Below are 23,982 nucleotides of genomic sequence, written 5' to 3' on the forward strand. Positions count from 1 at the left end.
AAGGTGGGACCCCCGTGGCCCCGCTGGCAGGCCAAGCCCGGCTCCTCTGGGGGCTGCCCCGTTTGTTACCTGGCACTCGGCTGCTCTCAGTTCCTAACTACAGAGGCAGCGTGGGACAGAAAGGAGAACAGGGTGGTCAGCTAGGGGTGGGGCTGGCAGATGGACAGACGGACAGCAAGGCTGGCGGAGTGCAGGGAGGCAGCAGGAGGAGGGCTCAGTTCCCACCCCTCCCTCCCCAGGCTGGAGTCTGCTCCCTGTGACAAGGTGGCCTCCAGCAGTTGCCTGTCACAACCAAGCCAGGCAGGGGCTTCCGGGGCAGGGCTGCTGAGTGTCATTCAGCCATAAATGACCTCCCAGGGCTGAGGGGCATGTGCAGTCTGCTCCAGCGGGCACTCTGCAAACTGAGGCCCCGGCGTCAGGGCCCTGAGTGCCGACTGCGGAGCAGCCTGGCCCTGGAGGGAGGTTGGGGGGGACTGGAAGCTGCCCCCAGGTCCCAGGAAGGGTGTCGGGAGCAGCTGGTCAGGCCAAGGAAGGAGGCCTGGCTCGGGCACGGGGGCCAGTTTCTGGAGGCCACGCTTGGGGCTGCGGCCTCAGCAGGCATGGCCTGGCCGTCAGGGCCACTGACTAGACTCGCTTCCTCGTCCCCACGGTGGGGTCGGGGCTCCAGGGTGAGGGCGGCTGCAGCCAGACCTGCTCTCTCTGCCTGGGCCCCTGGGAGGTGGAGGGGGGCCGCAGAGAACAAGAGGCCCAGGTGGCAGCCGTGCTCAGCTGGGGACGCCAGGGCTGCAGGGCCTGCGGAACAAGCCAAGGGAGCAAGGGAAATGCAGGAGCACACAGGGTGGTGGGCGGTGTGCACACGGAAGCGCAGGCAGCGGGGACGCCTGGCCCAGGCCATGCCAACAGGGCCGCGTCGGGGACACCTGGGGAATGCCAGGGAGGAGCTTCTGGTCTTACCCGTGGAGAACATGGGGGATTTACTCCTAATCTCCTCCAGCTTTTGAACGAACAAGGCATTCATCTCCCTCTGTAGGGCCCCCGCCTGCCTGCGGGCACCCTCGGGCCAGCAGGGGGCCACCTCGGGGCTGCCCGGGGTGCTGGAGTCCGAGGACACGGAGCCGCTGCCGCCCAGACCCTGCCGCTGGGCCCTGGGGCCCCTGGGGGCCCCTCTGCTTCTCCCCACGGCAGTGTGGGGGGCCCCCAGCGAGTCCGCCCGGGCGCGGGGCTGTTGGCTGATGGCCGCGTGCCCGCCCGCAGGCCCTGGGCTGGGAGGCCGCCCCATCCGCAAGGCCTCTGCGTCCTCACCGGCACAGGAGCCCACCACACACTTCATGCAGGTGGCGGCCATCCCAGCAGGCCTGGGGCCCTCGGGGGCACGCAGGGGCTGCCCCTGCGCCGGCCTCTTCTCTGCCGGTGTCTTACCTCGGGGGGTACGGCTGCCGGGCTCCTCCCCAGCCAGGGCCTCCGGAGCGGGGCCAGGGCTGGGGGGCGCCACGTCGCGTGCCTCCCCCTCGGAGCCCATGTCCTGTGTGCCCAGGACCAGCTCCGGGAAGGCCTTATGGGCGGGCTTCTGGCTCTTGGTCGGGGCGCTGGCCGTGCGCCGCAGGAGCCGCTGGCTAACGGAGGGCCGGGGCAGAGGCCGTCCAGCAGCATGACTGTCCAGGGAGCCGGGCTTTGGGCCTCGGAGGAACAGGCCTTTTAAGCCCAGAGCCTGCTTGACCTGCAAGAGAAGGAGCCCACATAGCTGGCGGCCAGGCCAGAGGGATGGGGGCCACTCAGCCCCATCCAACCGCGCTCCGGCAGGTGGCGGCCTGGCTGAGCCTGCTGCAGCCCGAGGGAGCAGCTTGTCGAGGGCACTGGCAGGCATGTCTGGCTTGGGCCACTCAGGGTCCAGGGCACCTCTACCAGGGATAGCGACAGTCTGCTATGGCCTCGGCACAGGCTAGGAATGCGCCCTGCCTGCACTGGGGTGGAGTGAGTCGGCGCTGGCAGAGGGTCTGCAGGTCTCAGGGCAAGTGGGCCCAGTGAGAGCAGGGGGAGGAGGCCCCCACCAGGTTCTCCCAAGCAGAGACTTCAAACCCTGGACCCTGCACCCACCACACCCTGTACCCCTCACAGGCCCCAGGGCACCTGGCTCTCAGCTAGAGGGCCCGCAGGGTGGTGCTGGTGTGGAAAGAAAGATGGAGTGAGAACCAGATGGGAACAGGCACAACGGGCTCACGTGGGCCCCGCCTTCAGGCGCTGCAGGCCGAGGAAGCAAGCACAGCCAGGCGCAGGCCAGCGGGCTGCTCTCCCATGCCCCTGCCCAGCCCGCTGCCCTGGAGGCGCTGCCTCTCCCAGGAAGCCTTCCCAGACTCCTGCCAGGCAACCATTCCCAGCCTCGCCGTGCTCTCTGCTCAATGGCACCAAGGGCAGGACCCACGCCAGTGCAGCGCCCCCGAACCCCGGCTGGCCCAGGGCTGTCCTACAGGACCTCTCCCTGCAGCCTCCCTGTCTGAGGAGGGCAGCTGGGGTCCCCGGGACTGGCTGGCAAGTGCCTGGGTCAATGCTGGAGAGGCCGGCAGCTGCATCTTCAGTGTTCGGAGGCCAGAGAGGTCCTCACATGCAGAGACCCTGATAACAGCTACTGCTCCCCAATGGCACTGGGGCACTTCCGGGCAGAGGCATTAAAGTGGCCAGCACTTGAATCAGCTTCCTGATTCAAGACCCCAAATCCAGAACAATTTGGTCCAATTGGCTGGAAAGTCATTTAGAAGAAGGTCCAGGATTCAAGCTCGGAGCTCCTGGTCACTGGGACCTCCCCACCCCCGACCCTCGACATCCGTGGGCACAGACAGAGTCAGAGGAATATATGGGGGGCAGGGTGAGGAGGGAGGGAGGGCAGGCAGGGGGCCAGGGCCCCGGGAGCTCTCAGCTAGAGGACCGGACCCTGCGGGGGGCCGGGCCCAGGCAGCTGGTGAAGTCCTGGATCTGCTTCGTAAATGCTGCTCTGTGGCTGAGGATGGCCCGAGGGACCCAGGAGCCCCATCACCACCCATGTCACATGAGCTGACAGTCTCCAAAATGCTACCGGGATTCACGGACGCTAACGGGGCGGCCTGAGCATGCAGGTGGGGCGGGCAGTACCGCCCCGCGCTGGGGTACCTTCGAGCCCCTAACAGGGCTGTGCTTCTAAAAGTAGACTTTGGACATAGAGAAGACACTGCAAGACCAAAGAGACAGAGTGAAGACCGTGAGACATGGACGGCGGGGGCGCGGAGCCCGCGGAGACAGGCAGACACAACAGACAGACAGACAGACGGGAGGCGGAGAGCTGTATCTGGCCCGCACCTCAGGCCCGTAGAGCGTGGCAGGAGAGAGATGGTTAGTGCTGGGACCTCGCAGGCCCCTCGTGTGTGCCTGACTGACCGCCGTGGGCCGGCCTGCCTGGGCCCTGGGCTCTGCAGGCTGGGACAGTAGAGCAAGACCCCATCCTGCGGCGGGCCAGAAGTGCTGGGGCGCAGGTGCAGACACAGGCCCAGTGAGGTGACCACTAGGCCCCAGGGGCCTGCGGTCAGGAGCCGGCCCAGGGGTCAGTGCTGGGGCGGGGCTGGGAGTGGGGCTGGCACGCCCCTTCCTGACGGCAGGTGCCCTGCAAGTGGCACTCACCTTACCACTGATGTCACTGACAGCCACGTGGACAAAGATGGAGGCCTCCTCCATCCCCTCCAGGTACACGTGCCGGTAGCCTGAAATAGCCAGGGTCATGGCTCACCCTGCCCCCACACTCTACTTAAAGGCCCAAGGCCCTAAATACAACCAGTGAGCCCACTCCTGAGGACTCCACCTCCTCCAGGAAGCCTGCTGGTATTGCTCCACCCTGCAGGGACCTCATCCTCTTCCAGGGGGCTGGGGGGCTCTGCAGCCTGAGCTCCCCTCCCCTACCTCATCCACAAAGCAGCTGTGGCTGCACATGCCCTCCTCAGCTCCTTCTGTGTCCCCCAGGCCCACCTGTGGCAGAAGCTACCTTGCAGGAGGAAGCTGAGCTCCACCCTGTCCTGGAGCCCTCAGCTGGCCTGTGGGGGACACTGGTCTCTATGGGGGACCCTAGTCTCTATGGGGGACACTGGCCTGTGGAAGACGCTGGTCTCTATGGGGGACCCTGGTCTCTATGGGGGATGCTGGCCTGTACGGGGGACATTTCTCTCTACAAAGGACACCGTCCTAGTACTCTACCCTCTGTCCCCTGCCCACCTGGCATCATGCTGCTGAAAGCCAGTGTCCTCTGGCCAATGAAGTCACGCCCGATGGGGTCGTGGTCCCAGACGAGGAAGCGCACCAATGCGATCTCTGGCATGTGCACTGTGAACACCAGGGTTTCCTCCCACATGGGGTTGAATCCTGGAGGCCACCAAGAGGAGGTGTCACCTCCCACCCCAGCCCAATCTCACAGGGCTCCAGCATGGAGGCCACCTAGGCCCACCACCCTCTCCTGGTGCCTCCTCCTGGGCTGGCTGCCAAGTCAAGGGGAGCGACGCCTGGAGGCTGGGTGGCCATCACTGGGCTTCCAGCCAAGGGGGCAGCCTGGAGGGTTACCTGGGTCACAGGAGGTGGCCCTGGCCCCCTTCCCTTCCTGGTCAGGCTGGCATTGCCAGTGTGGGAGCATGACGGGGTCTTGGGGCACAGGCCACCAGGTGGGGGCATGTGGCCTCACCATTGTCGTCCACCACACGGGTCTGCTCCTTGTTGCAGTCCACGGGGAGCCCAATCACTTCCACCTCCACGAAGGGGTCGATGATCTGGCACAGAGGGCAGGGGTGGCACCAGGGCCCAGGCCGGCTCCAGCCCCGCCCGTCGCACACAGGCCCCGCTCCTACCTCCCCCCGGTCCCCCAGCACCGAGTCTCGCGGCTTGGGGAGCTGCTGCCCGCTGATGATCCGCAGCACCAACTGCTTCTTGAGCTGCCCAGGCAGGGGGTCCTCGGAGTGGGGGTTGAAGATGCCTGAGGGGGCCGCGCACAAGGCTGAGCAGGCAGGGCAAGGCCCCCCACCCTCACCGGCGCAAGCACCAGCTGCACAGTGCACCCTGCCCCACCCCCAATTACTGGACTGGAGCCCCAGGCCCAGGAGGTGGAAGGGGAGGTGTGGCATTCCAGCCCAAGGGCCAGCGGAGGCCTGTATGCTGGTCACCTTGGTGACCACCTTGTGATGTTGGCACAGCTCATCCCCTCCCATAGGTGAACCCAGGGGGCTCAGCACGACTGCAAGGCTGTGCCGCCTCTGGGTGGGGGGGTCAGTGCCGGGAGCACGGTGGGGTGGTCCTGCCTAGGCCCCTGGAAGCACAGTGGGGTCAGGGGAGGGGAGGCAGCGGGAGGGCAGCCAGGGGCTTGCGCAGGCTGACAACTCGAGGGCCTGAGTGCAGATACAAGGTGCACAGCGCAAGCCGGGAGCAGGGGGCAGGGACTCGGGTTAAAGCAGGAAGAAGGCCAGTCATTGTCAGCGAGTCGGGGAGAAGACCGAGGTGTCTGGGAAGGGAGGAGGGAGCGCCCGGAGACCCCCCAGCCCAGACCCCAGCTCCTTGGGCCTCTGCGTGGGGAGGGCAGCACTGGGTCTCCTCAGACAGGCCCTGCCGCTGACCCTCATGGGGGACCAGGGTGAGGGGAGGGGCTCCCTAAGTCACCCCTCCAGATTCGTGGCAGAGTAGGGGTCTTTCACTGCATCCCAGCGTGACCTGCAGATGGCCCCCTGCAATCCTAGTGCAACCCAGCCCGCATCCCTTGTTCCCCGGGGCCTCACCCTGGCACATGCACTGGGGTTTGAGCACGTAGCCACAGCTGCCGTTGGCACTGAACTTGGCCCGGTTCAGCTGCAGCATGCGCCCCTCCGACTGGTAGTTCAGGGCGACTGCAGGAAGGACGTGAGGGGGCCTGTCAGTGCCTGCTGACCCTGCGCAGCTTCCCGGGAGCCCAGCGCTGGCCCTGGACTCACAGCTGTGCACAACCGGGGCCATGCGTCTGGGCGGAACGTCCCCCGGAGCCCACGCAGCCGGCCCCCCACGCACACTGAGGAGCTCACAGGCGGACCAGCGTCCGCTTCCCACCCGGCCCTGGGCTCCTAAGGACCCGACCCCAGGCCCAGCCTGGGGAAGCTGGCAGAGGTTCTCAGAAGCCACAGGCAAGAGGACCAGGCACGGCCGCTGCGGAGCACTGGGTCGCGCCCTCCTCATCATCCCGGCCGGCAGACGCACGGCTCCGGGGAACCCACCCATCTGGCAGCCGGCATTCCAGAAGGGCTGCGGGTTGTAGTTGCTGGAGTCGACGCGGTAGGAAGAGGGGTAGATGCGGGACAGCTGGTGCTGGTTGAAGCGCAGGTACTGCGCCGGCTTCTGCTGCAGGATCTGCTGGGCCTTGGTCTCACTGAAGGACGACACCTGCCAGCTGGACGCCACTACGGGCGCAGACCGGCCTGCGTCAGGGGCACCGGGGTCAGAGCCCGGCCCTCCTGGGCGCCTCCCAGCCCCGGCCACCCCTCACCCTCCGTCTCCACGTCGTGGATGCCCACGGACTTGGTGTACTTCACCAGGTCCGAGAGGGCCCGTGACAGCTTCATGGTCTTCTTCTGCCGGGTTGCCCTGCAGGGAAGGGGGGGCAGGGTCAGGACCCCTGGGTTGGCACCCCTCTCCACTCAGGCCAGCCCGGGAGCCCCAGTCCGAGAGGTGGGCTCCAGGCCTCAGCCAGGATCACTGATTCACGCAGAACGTCCATCAGGAGTCCGCTACACCTGCTACACCCCCGTGTTCCAGGAGGGTCCGGGACTCGCAGCGGACACACTGAGAGGCGACCCTGGGGGAGGGGGCCGGCACTGAGCCCACCAAAGAAAGCCTCTCAGACCGTGACGGGCACCACGGAAACCAGCACAGGATCCGGGCTGGCCAGTCCGGCCCCTCCACTCCAGGGTCCACACCCCACTGCACTGTCCCTGAGCCACCACCAGGCCTGCATCTGATTCCTGCTGTTGTCAAGACAACAGCCTCAGCCCTGCCCGCTGCCATTGTCTCTTCCAGGGCCATGGATGCAGGCAGGGCACTGACCCTCGGCCCTGGCTGCCTGAGGAGTCCAGGTCCTCATCCCCCTCCTCCACGCTGGCCGCCATCTTCAGCTTGCTGCTCTTTTTCTGTGCAGAAGGAGGGCAGAGTCAGGACCCATGGAGTCCCAAGCCTGGCCAGGCCGTCTGCAGAGGCCGGGAGGGTGCAGAAGGTGGGCCTGCCATTCTGGGTTCCTGGCGTCCACACTGCCCGGCCAGGGATGCCCCATCCTTTGTAGGGCCCTGCTCGGCCTGGCCCCAGGGGACCTGAGCTCAGGGCATTGGCCAGTGTGGGCCGTTGACCAAGGCCCTGGACCCGAGCACGTGCAGCAGGATGATGCAGCCAGGAACTAGACAGGGGGTTCTGGGAGACTGGCCAGGGGCCCTGGGGGCTCAAGGAGACGCCTCACCCCGGCTGGCACAGGGACAGCTGGGCACATGTGGCAGGAGCACGGTGGGCTCAGGCAGGGCCCTCCCACTAGGGGCCCCACTGGACCTTGCGCTTGGAGAAGCTGCTCATGAGGAGCCGGCTGTTCCGTCTGCTGGTTCCGGCGTCCCCTCCAGACTCCCAGTCCTCCTCAGCCTGGAGGAAGGACAGACAGAAGGGACAGGGTAAGCCCAGCCTCGAACCAGGCAGGGGGATACCAGGCCCTCCTGGAAGAGGGAGAACTGAGCGGGGCCTGGAGGAGGCGGGGAGCCAGGCCAGGCCGGCTGCTGCCCCAGGTGTGGTGGGAGGCACAGTCTCCAGCCCACCTGGAGCACAGAGGCCGCAGCCCCGGAGCAGAGGCCGGAGACCAGCGGCCGGCGGCACTGACGGAAATGTTCGCTCGCCCGCCCGTCTCACCTCCTCAGGCTGTGTTGTTTTAAACTCATGAAGTTCCCAGTTCGGAGGGGTTTTTTCCCAGGGACAGTGACTGCATTATAAATGCTGTTTGTCTATCTGGAACATTCCTCAGCCATGCTTATGTAATCCTTTACGAGGACCCCTGCAGCTCTGCTGTCCTGGCCTGCTTCTTGCAGCAGCAAAGGGACGGGCTAATTAGACGAGTGCCACCAGAGCTGCCGGCTGTTTGCTGTCCAGCCCCGGGGTCCCCCGAAGCCACAGGGCTGAGCCTCCCTCGCAGCCATTTATAGACGACGCACATCTGGGGCTCCCCTGCCCAAGGGCCCCCCCAGGCCTGGTCCTGGCAGCACCGAGGCCCATCCTCTGGGGCCGAGGCACAAACCTCTCATCCATCCCGGAGGCTCCCTCACAGCCCGGGAGCCGCTGGGAGTCTGAGCCTGTGTCCCTGAGCACGCTGCAGCCGCCACCACTCACCGCCTAGCCCCTTCCACAGACGCCCCGAACCTGCCCTGCTGCTCAGCCTGTGCAGGGCCCCCATCCCATGCCTCGTTCCCATCTGGAACCGGGGCTGGCTTCTGTCAGGCACGCTGCAGCCGTGCACCTTCGGCTGAGGGTCCGTGTTAGAGAGGGGCTTCACCCAGAGGAGACACGTGTCACACACCCCTGCACACTCTGCATACGGCCCCATGTGCATTTCTGCATGCGCACCCCTGTGGATGCCCCTGCACAGACACACCTCCTCCACCCACGCCCCAGCCTGGCCGACAGCCTCTCATCCAGAAGACGGGCGAGGCCCTTCAGGTATGGATTCTGGTTGCCTGGCTGAGGCAGCCTAGAGCTCGACCTGGGGACTCCAGGACCGCTCCGCCTGGTGGGGTATGGTGGACCATCAGCGTCCGCCCCGTGGGCAAAGGGGAGGGGATCCCATGCTCCAGAGCTGCCTCAAAGAACCCACTGTGAGCATCCGACCGCCGTGGGGCTGAGGGCGCCCGCCCCTCGGTCTCAGCCACCTGGACACCATCTCGGCTCACATGCTGGGAGACAGAGCAGTGACCACAGACCCCACCTGGTAATGTCTGGAGGCTCTGGGCAGCTGCCCGAGCTCCAGCCACTCCCCTGGCCCTGCCCGCTCCTGGCTCCAGGAGCCTCTCGGCCCACGTCTGTGCCCCGCTCCCCTCCTCTGCCCTCGTGGGGAGTCGGGACGGGCACCCCTCCGGCTCCTGCCTCCAGCCAGGGTCTGCCCTCCCCCAGAGCAGCCAAGGGGCCTACTGGCCCTCCACACGCACATCCGGTTGGCAGGCCGCCAGAGAATCGCAGATCCGCAGTGACCCTGGCGCTCAGGACTGTCTAAGTCCCAAAGTGCTTTTAGAGATGTTTCTCTGTCTCTCCGGCCTCAGCAACACCAGCTGCTTTCCTCCTAATTTATTAAAGATTCCGCGGCTGCTGGCAGAGGCACTGGGAGCTGTGTTCACGGAGCTCAGAGCTAGTTGAGGCCAACACACTTCACGGCTCTTTAAACATCGCCTGAAACGCCACACAAAAGCGCCTATAAAACTGGGCACAACCAAGGCAGGCACACACTGGCCCAGGGTCCTGAAGTGTCTGTGGCCATGCCCAGAGTCCACTGTCACCCTCTGCATGTCCCCGTGCACCCCGAGCTTGGCAAGGCAGACCACTCCGACTGGAACTCCAACCACCCTCGGGGGGCTGTGGGCAGTGGAGGCCCCCAGTGGGCCCCTCCCGCCGTCGGGACACAGCTCAGAGCCCACAGGGGGCTCCACGTGGGAGGCGGCCTGGATGGCAGGCGGAGGAGCAGGCACAGCGCGTACAGAGCGGCGCCCACAGGCCCTGCCTGACTAAGCTCCAGCCCCGGCCACACTGGGGGCTGGGGGGCTGGGTCCTCCGCAGAGGACCAGGCCTGTCCTTGGCCATCACCAGCGCCCTCTGGAGTTATACCTACCGCTGCAGGTGAGGGTGCCCTTCCTTGCCCATCTGCTTCTTCCCCTCCAGGTAGCCACTCCTGCCACACCGCACGCCCCCTGCCCTCTCCCACAGAGAAACTTGCTGGGCCCAGGGTAAGGGGGTTACAGCCTCAGGCCCTCCACAGAGGGGACAGAAAGGCACATCAGGGGGCTGTCCCTGACCCCACTGCCCAGACGCTCCCTCCTCTGCCTGGACCCCCCTCAGAGATTTCTGTGGCTCCGTGCCCCTCATCCCCATGCCCACATCCAGCAGGGGAGGGCCTGGTGCTGCTGGTGCCAGCAGGATTCTCCGATCCCCCCAACCCCAGTGCCTGGCAGCTCAGGCAGAGCTCCTCCCCCTCCAGGAAGCCCTCCTTCAGTGCCTGCTCCCCCTCACGCAGAAGGCCACTAGACACGAGGTCCCCAGGGCCAGGCTGCCCTCCTGTGTGCCCTGGGTGTGTCCCAGGTGCTGCCCGGCCACAAGAAAGCAAGGACTTCACGGCAACCCTGCCAGGCTGGCCAGTGCCACACCTGCCGCCAGCCAGAGCTGCAGAGGCTCCACGTCCTCACTGCCTAGACCTCTCAGGACCGAAAATAACCGACCACCTGTCAGCAAGGGGCCTGTGGGAGCCCCTGCATGGAAAGCGACCCCTGAGTTTCTGGTGCTGCCAACTGCACTGTGCTCCCTGTGGGAGGGACATAAACACATCTAAAAATACTGTCTTGGGGGTGCCCCTGCCAACCCCAGCCAGGGAGGAGCCACCTTCCCACCCTCTGCCAGAGCTCGGACAGTGGCAAAGCCAGTGTGGTGCGGGGTGATGGGCAGGGCAGGGCTCTCCAAAAACAGAGGACACAGTCCCCACCACCCACCTGCCCAGCCCTGTTCACCTGCAAAACTGGGTCTGCAGGGCCAACGGCACCCCCAACCCGGCCCCGAGGCCAGCTGCCCTGGCCACTACAGCCCCACGGGATCCTCCAGCCTTCAGGCCACTCAGCTGATACAACTGTCCTTCCAGGTTTGCTGACCCCTCTCCAGGAAGCACCGCAACCAGTCAGCGTCACTGACTAAGCCTGGCCACCCCCACACGCTTCTCGTCTGCCATGGCAGCCCCCACCCCGTTCCCTCCACAGGGTTACTGCCCAGAGCTCAGCCGAGCTTCCCCATGAGGCTGTGGGGGGCTCAGCTCTGAACCCTGTGTGCCCCTCCCTGTTCCTCACAAGAGCCCTCAGTAAGGGGGCCCTGGCCTCCAGCCCCAGGGCAATGCTCAAGTCCCCATCCGCCAGGATCTGCAGGTCCCTGAGGGGCTACCCGCCCTCTCCTGCCTGCAGACAGAGTGGAGGGGGTGGGCTGGGGGTCTGCCCGCAGGTCTCAGGGGACAGGCTGTGGCTGTCAGCCACACAAACGGGGCCACCCCCACCCCTGGCTATCTGCCCTGCAACACAGTGAAGGCTGCGGGCGCCTCACAATGAGAATCAAAATGCCCAGCACCCGGGGTGGAGCCACACCAGCAGGCAGTGGGGCCAGCAGGCAGTGGTGAGCATGTGTGCAGGCGCACGTGTGCACATGTTCTGTGTACGCAAGTGTACATGTGTGCACTGGTTCATGTGTGTAGGTGTGCGTGTCTGCACAGGTTTGTGTGTGCACAGGTTCATGTGTGCAGGTGTGCGTGTGTGCACCGGTTCGTGTGTGCAGAGGTTCATGTGTGCAGGTGTGTGTGTGTGCAGAGGTTCATGTGTGCAGGTGTGTGTATGTGCACTGGTTCATGTGTGCACAGGTTCAGGTGTATGTGTGCACACAAGTGCACAGGCATGCACAGATGGTATGCTCCGGGCCCCTCAACTGACCCTAGGCTGACCCCAGGCTGACCCCATTAGCCTCAGGGCTCTCACCTTTTTGCCCGCTACCTTGTGCCCAAGTCTCTCAGTCGGGGCCAGTGTGGACACGGTGAAGTTGTTCGGGTCCTCACAGTCCCGAATCTTCGACTCCTTGATTAGGGAATCCAGTTTCCTCTTCGCAATGTTTTCCACGCGCTTCCGATTGCTGGAGGCCTGCAAGACCCAGATGGCCACTTGGCATCTGTCCCCAGTCCTGAGGCAGCAGTGGCAGCAGCCCCTGGGGTCTTGGGTGGGGCCCAGGGGCCTGCTGGGAGCCAGGGCCAGCCCTGCCCCATCTCGGCCTCTCACTCGCAGCACCAGCTGCACATTCACTCCCATGGCATGGCTTTGTCCCCGTGCCCACCTGCCCGCTCCTGAGGCACACGGCAGGCATGCGATTTGCCCCAGGGTCACAAAGAGTGACGAGCAGCCCTGAACCCAGGCCCATCTGATTCCCATGCCTGCTTCCTTCAGCTGCACGATGCTGCCCATGAGAACCCAGCAGACAGCTCGCCGGGCGCCCGGCCCAGTGGGCCTTGGAGGAGGAGGTCAGGACACCTGGAGGCCTCTCTGGGCTCCAAGAGACACTCAGCAGCTCAGGATCTGGGATCCCACCACCCGCCACCATGCGCCTCAAAGGGATGGGCAGGGACGGGGACAGACTGCCTGGCTGGCTGGTGCCAGGGGCTGGTCAGGGTGGCCTTCAGGTACCCTCCCCGCCCTGGGCAGCCCCAAGTGTGGCCATAATGATCTTGGACACATCCAGGGCAGGGCCCGGGCCTTGGGTGTCTGGGAGTCCCTGGCCCAGGTTGGAGTGGGTGCAAGGTACACATCACAGAACGTGGGTTTATGGTCACCTTGGGCCGATGGAGCAATGCACTGGCCCCAAAGCAGAAGGAACTCCGCTGCCTCGGGGCTTTCTAAAACAATTAGCAGCATGGCCAGGAGGCTCCTGCACCGTTATTCTCCTAGCTGATGGCCCCGCAGGGAGAAATAATGTGGGGAGAAATAATGCCTTCTCTGCCTCACAGCAGCGGCTTGGAGCAGTACCCAGGGGAGAGAAGATGCGAATTAGAGGCCCCCAGCCCGGCTGTACCCGGCCCTTCGTGACTCCTCAACCTCCCCGTGCAGCCCTCAGCCCCAAGCCAAGCGGGCTGCCGCAATGGAGAAATGACAGGCCACTAGCTGGGAACTCAGGGTTTGTGTCCTGTGTGGAGGAGCAGGGAGGGGGCCCCACTGGCCCCAGGCTGAACATGTGCCCAGCAGCCTGCTGGCTTTGCAAACCACCCTCGGCACCTGCCTGATGTCCCTCTCTCCTACAGCACAGCGATGCACCTGCTCCTCGGGGCTGCAGCGCCCCCTCCCAAGGAGAAGCCCCCTCCCCACAGCCCCACTCACATCCCCATTGAGAAGCTTGCAGTCGTCGTCGATCTCGTCGGCGCTGTCCTCATCAGACACCTCACCCTCCTCAGCATCCTCGCTGATGTTGGCTGGGAGCTTCTTGCCCTGGGGGAGGAGGCAGACCACGGAGGGGCCCTGCAGGATGTACTGGGAGGCCAGTGCCTGCAGGACCAGCGGGAAAGGGAGGGTCCGTTCTCAAGCTAGCTTGTGGGTCTCAGGCCATGGGGCAGGGGCCAACCTAACACCTCCTTGCAGCAGCAGCGTGGGAGAGAAATGCCTGGCTGTGCATGTGGAGGTCCACATATTGAGTGGCCACCATGCAGAGACTGAGGCCATGTCAGTGTCAGGGCCTGCCCTGACTCCTCAAATCTGCCATAATTGGTGCAGAGCCCCAGCCTGTCTGGAACAGGGCCCTGCCCCTTACCTGGTCCCACGTCAGAGGTCAGAGGCCCAGCACGATGCTGGCCCAGGACGGCAGGCAGGGGCTCACCTTCACCAGAATCTTGCCCTTGAGCATCTGCGGAGAGGGCAGCATGGAGGCATCCTCGCTGCTCACTGAGGACAAGTCCAGCTTGTCCCCAAGGATGTCAATCAGATACTGGGCCATCTTCTTCTGCTGGATGACACTGCAGTGGTTCTCGATGGACAGGATCACTGGGTACCTGTGGCCCCAAGGTGGGGGGGGAAGGGCAAGGCCAGGGAAGGGCTAGACCCCACCTATGTAGGAGCCCAGGTCACCTGCACCACTGAATGAGGAGGGGTCTTCACCAGGAGCCTCGGATAGATGGAGCTGCCGGCCAGCTTGGGAGGAGGCTCACCAATGACTTTGAAAAGCAACTGAGAGGGTGGGAAAGGACTGGGAGATCTTAGGAACGGGTGAAGAGGGCATGTATTTCTCCCAATAAAAAAAAACAAAGGTGATTAGAAACTCCAGGAAAACAAAAGGAAAGATTCGAGCAAGCCAGCAGGTCATGGTTTAAAGACGATGTGGACCAAACTGAGATGCGATGTGATGTGACGCGTACACTGTGCGAGAGACAGTCCCATTGACCTAGACACGGGAGCCACCATCCTGTGGACGGCCCTGGAGTCCAACATTGGCCCATAAAGAAGGAGACACAGGCCTGGCCTGGCACACACCGTCTGGCGGGACAGCGTTACCACCTGTGTGCAGCACGGGGCTTTTCATTTAAGTTCTTCAGTTGCTTATTTATTTTTTTTAACTATTTGCACATTTTACTTGGATCTTTTCCAAAAGGCAACGTGATCCTTTTAGAAAATGTAGGTGACCCAGAGTTAGAGGTCATGAACCAGAGCAAGAGAGGGGCAAGTCCCGTGGTGCGCGGAGGGCAAGCAGGACTCGAGACAAAGGAATTCATCCCCCATTTCTCCTGCAAGGGACTGAAGCCTGGAGCTCAGGGCCTGGGGAGAACCCTGTGCCTGTGAAGATTATGCTGTCATGTGACATGCAAGCCTGTCCTGAGACCCCAGCAGGTCCCTGGCCCCTCGGTATCTACAGGAGACCTGTGTGTCCCAGCCCACCACCCTGAGACAGCCTCTCACCTGCAATTCCAGAGGCCAGGCCGCCCTGCAGAGGCCCCTCCCTCACTTCTACTCCCTCCCGGGCCTGGAAACTGAGCCCAGGCCAGCTCCCCCCCGGAGGGCCCTGCTACTTCTATTTCCTAAATCAATCTTGTTTCTCCTCCCTTCCTTCGTTCAATTAGCCGCTTCCTCGCCTGCGAGGCTCGTCGGCCAAGACTTGAAGGGAACTCAACAGTGAGGGGAGGCGGGCTTCTATTTCCAGAAACTAAATTGGACTTTGCTCACTGGCGTCTGCAGCCACAGTCTGAGTGACAGCAAATTGAGTCTGGACACAGAGTGGCTTCTTGGGGGTGACTGCTGCCAGAGCCACTGCTGCGGGTGGTTGCCACTGTGGGCTGCCACCAAGCGTACGTGGACAGGGGCTGCTCGCACACACGCCCTCTCCAGCCCCGGCCCATCATGCTGTCGCTCCCGTCCCCACCGCGTTCCCTCTCCCAGGAGCTGCAGCTCCACTCCCTCCCCGCCCCTCATCCTCAAGGAGAGACCCCGAAACAAGCCCCTCAGCCACTACTACCACTGTCCCCCAGAAACAAAGTGGGAGAGAGGCAGGAGGACCCCCTTGAGCCCCTGCCCCAACCGCTCCCCGGGCCGGCCCACTAGTCCCGGCCACTCACTCATTCTTGACGAAGGCGTATTTGTTGATGGTTTCAATGACGTCTTTGAACAGGATCTTGGAGGTCAGAGTGTAGCCGTGGTGCACAATGGGCTCCCCGTCGGGCCCGTCCCAGCAGTCCACTGTGGAAAGGCTGACCCCGGTCAGTTCCGAGGGCTTGGCCACCAAAGCCCAGAGATCTGCAGCCCAGAGACTCCACCCGAAGGAGGACGTCCTGCTCAGTGATTAACACCAGGAGAGCCCTTCTCCAGCCCCGGCCTGGGCAGAGGGCAGAGACCGCACAGGGCTCCTCAAGGCCGCCCCCCCCCGGGCTGAGGGGGCGCAGGGTCCCCGAGCCCCCACCGCTCACCCTCCACGCAGCGGCAGCCGGCCTGCAGGACCCAGGCGTACATGTCCACTCGCGACTGGGACATGAGCTGGTCGCCCACGAGGTAGGTGTTGTGGGACGAGGTGATGAAATAGTGGCTGAGCGGCCGCGTCATGTCCTGGTGCACGCCGTGGTGCTCCGGGTTGAAGATGTCACCAGCCGGGCTCCGCGTGTAGTTGGTGAAGCCTGCAGGGGGAGCATGGGGTGGGGACTCAGCCCCCGAGTGCTGGCCCCACCACTGAGCTCCTCTCAGGACCACCCGCCCCGCACACCATGCGGAATGTGGAGCAACCTGCTCAGGACACCCATCCAGGTTCACAGGCTGCCCATCAGCATCCCCTCAGCCTCCCAGGACAGCCGGACCAAGGGGTGCCCACTCACCGTCAACGCCCAGCACGCCTTTTCGCTTGTTTTCTGGGCAGGGCTCAAACTGCTCGATGATGTCCTGGCAGCTCTCAAGTGTCACACCCGTCATCTAGGCCAGAGCAGGGGCATAAGCCTAGGCTAGCCCATTGCTGGCCTGAGCTAGCCTTGGCAGCTGCCCGTCCTCCACCCCCAGTGCCACGACCTCCCAGCCCATCTCCAGTTGCCGTGTGGGGCTGACCACAGCAGGGGTGAGGCCGTGGCCCCTGCAGTGTGCTTTTCCCGCTGAGGAGCTCACTGGCCACCCTCCGTGTCATGTGACTTGGGACACTCAGTGGCCAGTGGACCACAGGGTGGTCACATGGCTTTGGAAGAGCTGGCTCTGATTGAGCATCCTGGAAGCAGGGGAGGGGCCTTTGGTCTCATCAGCTGGGCCACCCCCTCTGCCATGTTAAGGGTCCCCAGAGCTGTGGACCAGGACAGGCTGGCAGGGAGCGAGGGCCACATGTGAGAAGGCACAGGCCCCACGTCCCACCTTGGAGGAGCCCGGGTCACGGGAGCCTCCTCTTCACCTGCTTCCTGCTCTGTCTACCCAAGTCCCTCACGGGAAAGCTGTGCCCCACAGCCGAGCCCAAGGCGGCCCCGCGGGGTGGAGGCTGAGTGACCTTCCAGGGCCCTCCAGTGCAGCCCAGGCCAGGAGCCCCCGGTGGCAGGCCTGCCAGTGGGTCTTCCAGGAACCAGTGGGAGGTGGGCATAGGGGGGAGGAGAAAGGGGACAAATGAGGTCAGTGACCAGAGCCGCTATGAATCTTGGGAGGCCCAGAGTCCATGGGCCAGGCTAGGGCTCAAGTTGCCTGCCTGGTGGACAGCTTTGGCCCCAGACTATAGGGAGAGTTCTCAAGAACTTGCTTGGGGCAAAGGTCAGGGAGCAACGGGTCAGTTCTTCCCATCACAAGCCAGGCCACATTCCTGCCCTCTGTCCCCACGCATTCCAGCAGCAAGGACAGAGGGCCCACAGCCTCATTCCAATCCTGCCCACAGTGGCTGACTGAGAGTGAGTCTCCCAGAGCAGTGGGATCCAGCCATACTGGTTCTAGCCACTCTGGCCTGAGCAAGACCCCAGAATTGGAGAGGAGGTAGATGGGCTGTCACAAGGACAGAGTCTTGGCAGACTGTGTGACAGCATTGGGGAGCGATCCCAGGAGCACAGCCCAGGGGCAGGCCCCTAAGTTACACCCTGGGTTTGGGGCAGCCTTGTGGGACAGAGCGCAGGTGGGACCCAGGACTGCAGAGGTGGGAGATCCTGGGCAAAGACCCCATAGACCCAGCCTGGGTCCTGCAGTCACCACCCAGCCTGCAGCCCTGCTCAGGGGAGGCTGCCTGTGGCCCATCACTGTGAAGCTAACTGCACACAACGCAGGGTGGAACAGAGGGCCCTGAGCTGTCCCCAGGCCAGGGGGTCTGGCCCCAGAAGGGCAAGGATGCTGGAGCCCGGAGGCTGCCCCTCTCCACTCTCTGCCCAAAAGCATATCCACAAGGGTCCCAGGATGGTACAGGCCTGGGAAGTGGTCCTCATGGCTGCCTCCCGCCAACCCTGAGGGTGGGGCCACACGCTGTCTAAGCCCCCCACGGAGGCACTCTCTCCTTGGGAGATGCTGGCCTTCCCCTCTCCTACCATGGACTTCCCAGCCTCCTGCCCACCAGAGCAGGCAGCGCCCAGCCCCTGTCTGGGCTGGACACCAGGGGTCCAGACCCCTGAGTCTCTGGACGCTGGGGCCCCCAGTCAGCAAGACCATGCCCAGGGAACACTCAGCCTCTTGGGATGAATAGGACTGCCCGTGGTGGAGAGAAGTAGGCAGGCGTACCCCACTGGCACCTTGAGGGATCTGGGCATCTGCTGACATATGGGTGAATGGAAGTGGCAATGGGCCCAGAGCTCTGGGGGCACGAGCCAGCCAGATTCACATGGCTGGGACAGGTGGGAGGGGTGCACCATGGAACCCTAGGCCCAGGAGACACCCCATGATGCAGTTGGTGCCATGGTGAAGGGCGAGCTCCCCTCTGGAAGCTCTGGGTGTCTGCAGTCAGGGCTGAGCTGCTCCAAGGCCCATAGAGGAGAAAGCACAAACCCTCCTCACCCACTATGCGGCCCTCGCGGGACACACCCTGGAATATACTGGCACGGCCCGTGACGGGAACTGAAGCCGGTCCGCTAAGTGGAGGCAGGTATGGGGACCTCAAATGCCAGCCGTGGCCCATCCTTCTCCAAGCTCTCAGCCACACTGGGAACAGGCTCAAATGCCCTGGGAAGCTGAAGTAAGGCCACATCGGCCAGGACCGACGCTCCTGCCAGGTTGCCCTCACCTTCTGCTCCACCTCCAAGAAGCGCTGGAGGTCAGCAACATCCAGATGGTCCTTGTGGTTGCTGTAGGTCAGCATGAGCAGGTAGAGGTCCCGGCGGGTGGACATCATCTTATAGAAGGCACAGAACTCCTCAAAGCCCAGTGTCCCCTGCTGGTCATCCGTGTCCGCTTCCTGTAACACAGGCCTCTGGGTCCCCCCACATCCTACCCTGAGCCACATCCATCAGGGGTCCTCCAGGCCCACCCCCATGCCTCAGTCAACCATGAATCACAAATCCATACTCCTCCTTCCAATGCCACTACCCATGTTATGGTCCATGATTGCTCCCCAGGACCCTTGGGCAGCATCTTCACTGGGCTCCCCCTCTGACTCTCCCACCAAGAAGCCACTGAGTGACTATTTACCACAGATCTAATCCAACCCTCCCCTAGTCCAAGCTTTTCAAGGTCATCCTACAGCTGAACCTGGCATAGTCACCCCACACTGAGAGTCAACACCCTACACTGGAGCCAACACCCTGAACTAGGAGCCAACACCCCACTCTGAAGCCAACATTCTACACTGGAGTCAACACCCCACCCTGGAGTCAACACTCCACATTGGAACCAACACCCTGTACTGGGAGCCAACACCCCACTCTGAAGCCAACATCCAACACTGGAGTCAATACCCTACTCTGGAGTCAACACCCCACATTGGAGCCAACACCCTATACTGGGAGTCAACACCCCTCCCTGGGAGTCAATATCCCACCCTGGGAGTCAATACTCCACCCTGGGAGCCAACACCCTACTTTGGACCCAACACCTCACCCTGGAGTCAACGCCCAACCTAGGATTCAACACCCCACATTGGAGCCAACACCTCGCCCTAGAGTCAACGCCCAACCTAGGATTCAACATCCCTCTCTGGGAGTCAACACCCCAGCCTGGGAGTCAACACCCCACCATGGGAGTCAACGCCCCTCCCTGGGAGTCAACACTCCACCATGGGAGTCAATACCCCACCCTGGTAGCCAACACCCCATCCTGGAGGCAACACTCCACCCTGGGAGTCAACACCCCTCCTTGGGAGTCAACACCCCACCATGGGAGTCCATACCACTCTCTGGGAGTCAATACCCCACCCTGGGAGCCAACACCCCACCCTGGAGTCAACACCCCACTCTGGGAGTCAACACCCCTCCCTGGGAGTCAACACCCCACCACGGGAGCCAACACCCCACCCTTGGAGTCAACACCCCTTCTTGGGAGTCAACACCCTACCCTGGGAGCCAACACCTCACCCTGGATTCAACATCCCTCCCTGGAAGACAACACCCCACCCTGGGAGCCAACATCCCACACCGTGAGTCAACACTCCAAACTGGGAGCCAATATCCCACACTGGGAGGCAACACTTGACTCGGGTAGCCGATACCCCACCCTGGAGTCAACACTCCACCCTGGGAGCCGATACCCCACACATGGAGTCAAGCATACCCCACACTGCAGTCAATAGCCCCCTCTGGAGTTAATGCCCACCCCGAGCTATGAGCCTGTAATTACAGTCGCTGCCCATTGCTCAGAAGAGCCTCGGGAGGTACAGCAGCATCCTGGCTCCCACTCCACAGCAGAGATGAGAGGACCTTGGTCTTGGCCACTGTCCTTCTTTGCAGACAGAGCAGTTCACATAACACTCTCAGGAACCCTCAGGGGCAAAGCCACTATGACCCCAATGAGCCCATGAAATCCTTCATGAGTCCACTGGCTCAGGGAGCATCTCCTGAGGTGTCAGACCCTGGGGATGCTGAGGGCCAACGCCGGGGACAGACCTAGAGGACAAGGGCACCCAGTGACTGGAGGCCAGGCTGCCTAGAGGAAGTCTGAGGTGCTACAAGGCCGTGGGGTCCCTGGGGTTGGGCAAGAAAGGATCTGTGGGAGGTGATGCTCAAGGTTCTGAGTACTCAAGACAGGTTTTTAGTCCAGTGGGGTGGGAGTGTGACGTGAGCACAACCTGCTTGGAGGTGACGGGCTGACAGGGACAGACACCAGGTCAGCACCATGGATAGCAGCACTAGCCAGACCTGCCAGCCACGTGGATAGTGTTTCTCACATGGCCACACAATCTGGGGTGGCTAGAGGTGGGTGCCAGGTCCCTAAGGCCCCCTCTGAACCAGAAGCATCACCAGTGAGCCAGGTGGCCACAGCCTCTCCTACATCCCCATCCCCAGGGAGAGCAGGGCTCCCAGGAAGGCCGGGCCCTGACAGTACTCCTGGCTGCTGCCTTCCCTGGGCACTGTGGTTTGGCATTGAGACGGGCACCCAGCAGGGCCACAGCATCTCCCTCCAGGACCCGAGCACCCATGCCAAGGCTGGGAGGGGACTAGCTTGGCATGAGGGCCCAGCAGGTGCCAGAGGAAGTGACCCTGGTGTGTCTGGTGCTGTCTCAGAGGGTAGCCCTGCTTCTGAGAGCTGGCTGGACAGACCGAGCCAGGGCATGTGTTGCAGGTCAAAAGGTCCCTCGGGACCAAGCCTGGCTGGTAGCCCTCCCAGGGGGTGTGGCTGGAGCTGGGCAGAGATGCCCAATCTGTCAAGTGTCCAGCCCACAGGGTGGTCTGGCCTCCACCAGGCTCTGTGCTGGGTGCCATAACCAGGAGTCCAGGGCCAGGTAGCTGCCTGCTCACCACCCGAATGCAACACTTTATGATGACGGGGCTCTCGGGAGACCCAAAGGATGGATCTGACCCCCAGCCCCAGCCCCAGCGCCGCCTCCCAAGATAGTCGAGCGCCTGCTTTTCCTTCCACAAATGGAAACAGCTGCCGCTGAACACACGCCCGCTGGACCCCTCTGCTGAGCCAGGCCTCTGCATTGGCCCAGGGTGCTTATTAGGCGATGAGGCCCAAGGGCCACGCTGGGACTGGCCTACATTCCACTGTCATCTTAGACTTAATGAAATTATGTTCAAACCACTCTTTACCCACTACACATATCTCTCTCTTGATTAGACAATTCCAGGTGGTGGAAATAATATTGAGATTTCTCCACAACCAAATTGACGCTAATTATCAGGGCTCCTCTGCCTGGCTGGAGGTCGGCCCTCCCCTGGGCGGCTGTGCAGGGCAGGGAGGCCCAGGAGCTCAAGGCCCAGAGCCGTCTCTGCTGGCCCAAACACCGTGGACAGTGGCTGCTTGGGTCTGAGCTCCCCAGGGTCTGGGGTCCACAGCTCCAGGCCAACAGCCCCCTGCTCACTTCTCTCCAGAGCCAGCCTGGAGCCTGCCCCACCTTGGCCTCAGGCTGCAGGGTCTCTCCCCACTGCCCAAGGCTTCCTCGAGGTAATCTGGGGCTGGTCACAGGGCTCGTCAGGGGGCCCTTGTGGGAGAGGCCCATCATCCTTACAGGAGGGGCAGGTGGGCATGGACTTCCCCCAAGGTCCTGGCAAGAAGCCTGTTCAAGCAGGAGTTGGGACCTTCTGCCCCAGGAGCCTGCGGGCACTCCCACCCCATTCTATGAGGGGCGCTCATCTCTCCTCCTGCCTCGGAGACCAATCTGGACCCCATGCCCTAAACCAGACTATTGCCTGGCCCCTGGCACAGGCTCACCATTCCAGAAGGGCCAGCTGACCCAGAGCTGCCCCTGGAGGCGGGCAGGCAGGGAGCAGGTTGGGGGCTGATCCGCAGGCCTGAACTGTCTGCCAGCTCCTCGCTGCCCAGGCAGGCCCTGTCCCGCTGGGGCCTGCAGGAGGGGCCCTGTGAGGCCCCCAGTCCTCAGCCAGCAGTCTGGGAGCATCCTGCTGGCCCCCCTCATTCACACACAGACCCAAGCACTCTGAGCCAGCTGGTTCCACTCGCTCCAGCCGAGCACGACAACCCATCTATCATGAAACACAGGCGGGAGCCGCCAGGGGCCATGCCTGGTGGAGCGCTCACCTATGTGTGTGTGTGTGCATGTGTGTGTTGGGGTGTGGAGCCTGGTTCAAGCTCACAGAACCCTCTTTGCATGCTGCAGCAAGACCATGAGGCCCAAGGGCCAGGTTTGCCTGCTCACCCCTCCCCGCCCCAAATCAGGACCTGCTGACACCATGTTCCTCTCCCCTGCCCAGCAGGGGTTCTGGAAAGAGAAAAACTAATTACAGACAATAAAGGCCACCACTCAGCTGAAGGATGCATTTTCATAAATTGTAACACCAGGGTGGCTGGCCGCCCGGAGGCCACACAGGGTAGGTAATCAGAGATGCTGCCCAAAAGACGGGTATGCCGGTGCCCAGGTCCTTACCAGGGACCCCGCCAGGGCCAGTGGGCCCCATTAAGGCTGGGGAGTCATGGGGAAGAGTGGGAAAGGGGGAAGCCCCCTTTGGGTGGTGCCCTCTCTGACCTGGCACCCACCTCAAATGCCCAGTCCACCCGCCTGGAGAGGCCCCGGGAGCTACTGCAGTGATATCAGCACAGCTGCAAAGAGGCAGCACCTGGAGGCATCTGGCAGACCCCGTGCACAGGCCCAGGGGTGCCGTCCCTGCCGGCTCGTGCCCCGGCCCTCACCTTGAACATCTGCTTCACCCTGTGCCGAGGCAGGCTCACGTTCAGCTTGTGCAGCAGCTGCAGGACCTCGCCCAGGCTCAGACTGCCGTCGCCGTTCTTGTCCGCCTCGGCGAAAGTCTGCTTCAGCCACTTTGGGGTCGAGTTAGGGGCCAACGTGGGTCCAGCAGAGCCACCCAGGCCTGTCCCTCACCCAGGGCAGGAAGGAGTCGGGGGACCCCAGCCCAAGTGCCCGGCCCTCCTCTCCTTACCCAAACACCCAGCCAGGGGCAGGGGAGCTCCACCCAGGGTGGACAGTGGAAGGACCCATCCCTGGGGTCTGCCCCTCGAGCCCAAGGATATTGGTCCCTAGTGCGCTGGCGGCGGGCCAGGCTGTCCTCGTCACTGATGCCAGCCATGAGGTAGCGCAGGCCAGTGACCCAGATGCGCGCCTCGTCACTGCTAGGGGAGACCAGGTCCAGCGACTCTCGGTGGCTGCCGTGGTAGATGCTGAAGCAGCAGTTGGGGTCGAAGCTGCCATCAGGGTATCGCTGGAAGATCTCTGACTGCCGGCCCTCGCTCACCTCCTGGATGGAGTCGATGGAGACTGCAGGCAGGGGCGGGGTGGGGGGTGTAACAGTCACAGTCCCCCCAGGGCCAGGTGTCCCCCTCCACAGCCTGGAGGGTCTCACAGCAACGGCTCCACCCTGGTGGACGCTGCCCCACTCAGCCCCGAGCAGCAAGGCCGGTGCCCTTTCGGGGTTCCCTTCCCATCTGAGGCGGGGGTGGGGGTGCGTTTCAAGGGACTCTCAGGGTGGAAGAAGGAAAATCCAAGTGTGCTCGGGAGGGGAGCCCGCCCCTCCACGCTCTGCTCTGACCCTGACCCTGCCGCCCCCTTCATCTGGGTGTAAGAAAGGCACACTCCCACCAAGAGGGAGAGGGCCACCTCCCCCAGTTAGCAGCCCTGGGCTCTGGCCTCTGCATCTGGCCAAGGCTGCAGAGTGAGGCAGCCTGGACAAGCCAATTCCACCTGTCAGGCTCC

At 63.4% G+C, this 23,982-nt stretch overlaps 1 protein-coding gene across 9 annotated transcripts in view; it reads right to left on the reverse strand.

The window, feature by feature from the left end:
• Positions 1–23,982, reverse strand: part of PLCH2 (phospholipase C eta 2) — an 83,002-nt gene that overhangs the window by 1,900 nt on the left and 57,120 nt on the right. For 6 of the 9 annotated variants that reach the window (XM_070605107.1, XM_070605116.1, XM_070605149.1 and 3 more), the window contains 19 exons: positions 23,304–23,547; positions 22,965–23,094; positions 18,448–18,633; positions 16,103–16,196; positions 15,704–15,907; positions 15,356–15,476; positions 13,630–13,801; positions 13,137–13,244; positions 11,754–11,912; positions 7,555–7,641; positions 7,066–7,148; positions 6,509–6,606; positions 6,240–6,422; positions 5,772–5,879; positions 4,854–4,978; positions 4,691–4,775; positions 4,231–4,377; positions 3,646–3,725; positions 1,420–1,717 (listed from right to left, as the gene is read on the reverse strand). In XM_070605107.1, the coding sequence (XP_070461208.1) occupies positions 1,420–1,717; positions 3,646–3,725; positions 4,231–4,377; positions 4,691–4,775; positions 4,854–4,978; positions 5,772–5,879; positions 6,240–6,422; positions 6,509–6,606; positions 7,066–7,148; positions 7,555–7,641; positions 11,754–11,912; positions 13,137–13,244; positions 13,630–13,801; positions 15,356–15,476; positions 15,704–15,907; positions 16,103–16,196; positions 18,448–18,633; positions 22,965–23,094; positions 23,304–23,547 (2,712 nt within the window). Of the gene's footprint in view, positions 1–69; positions 1,718–3,645; positions 3,726–4,230; positions 4,378–4,690; positions 4,776–4,853; positions 4,979–5,771; positions 5,880–6,239; positions 6,423–6,508; positions 6,607–7,065; positions 7,149–7,554; positions 7,642–11,753; positions 11,913–13,136; positions 13,245–13,629; positions 13,802–15,355; positions 15,477–15,703; positions 15,908–16,102; positions 16,197–18,447; positions 18,634–22,964; positions 23,095–23,303; positions 23,548–23,982 lie in introns of all 9 variants that reach the window. The other 3 variants (XM_070605159.1, XR_011536047.1, XM_070605126.1) reach the window with 3 other exon arrangements.

This window comes from Equus przewalskii, chromosome 2 (assembly GCF_037783145.1).
Source record: "Equus przewalskii isolate Varuska chromosome 2, EquPr2, whole genome shotgun sequence".
Taxonomy (NCBI): Eukaryota; Metazoa; Chordata; class Mammalia; order Perissodactyla; family Equidae; genus Equus; species Equus przewalskii.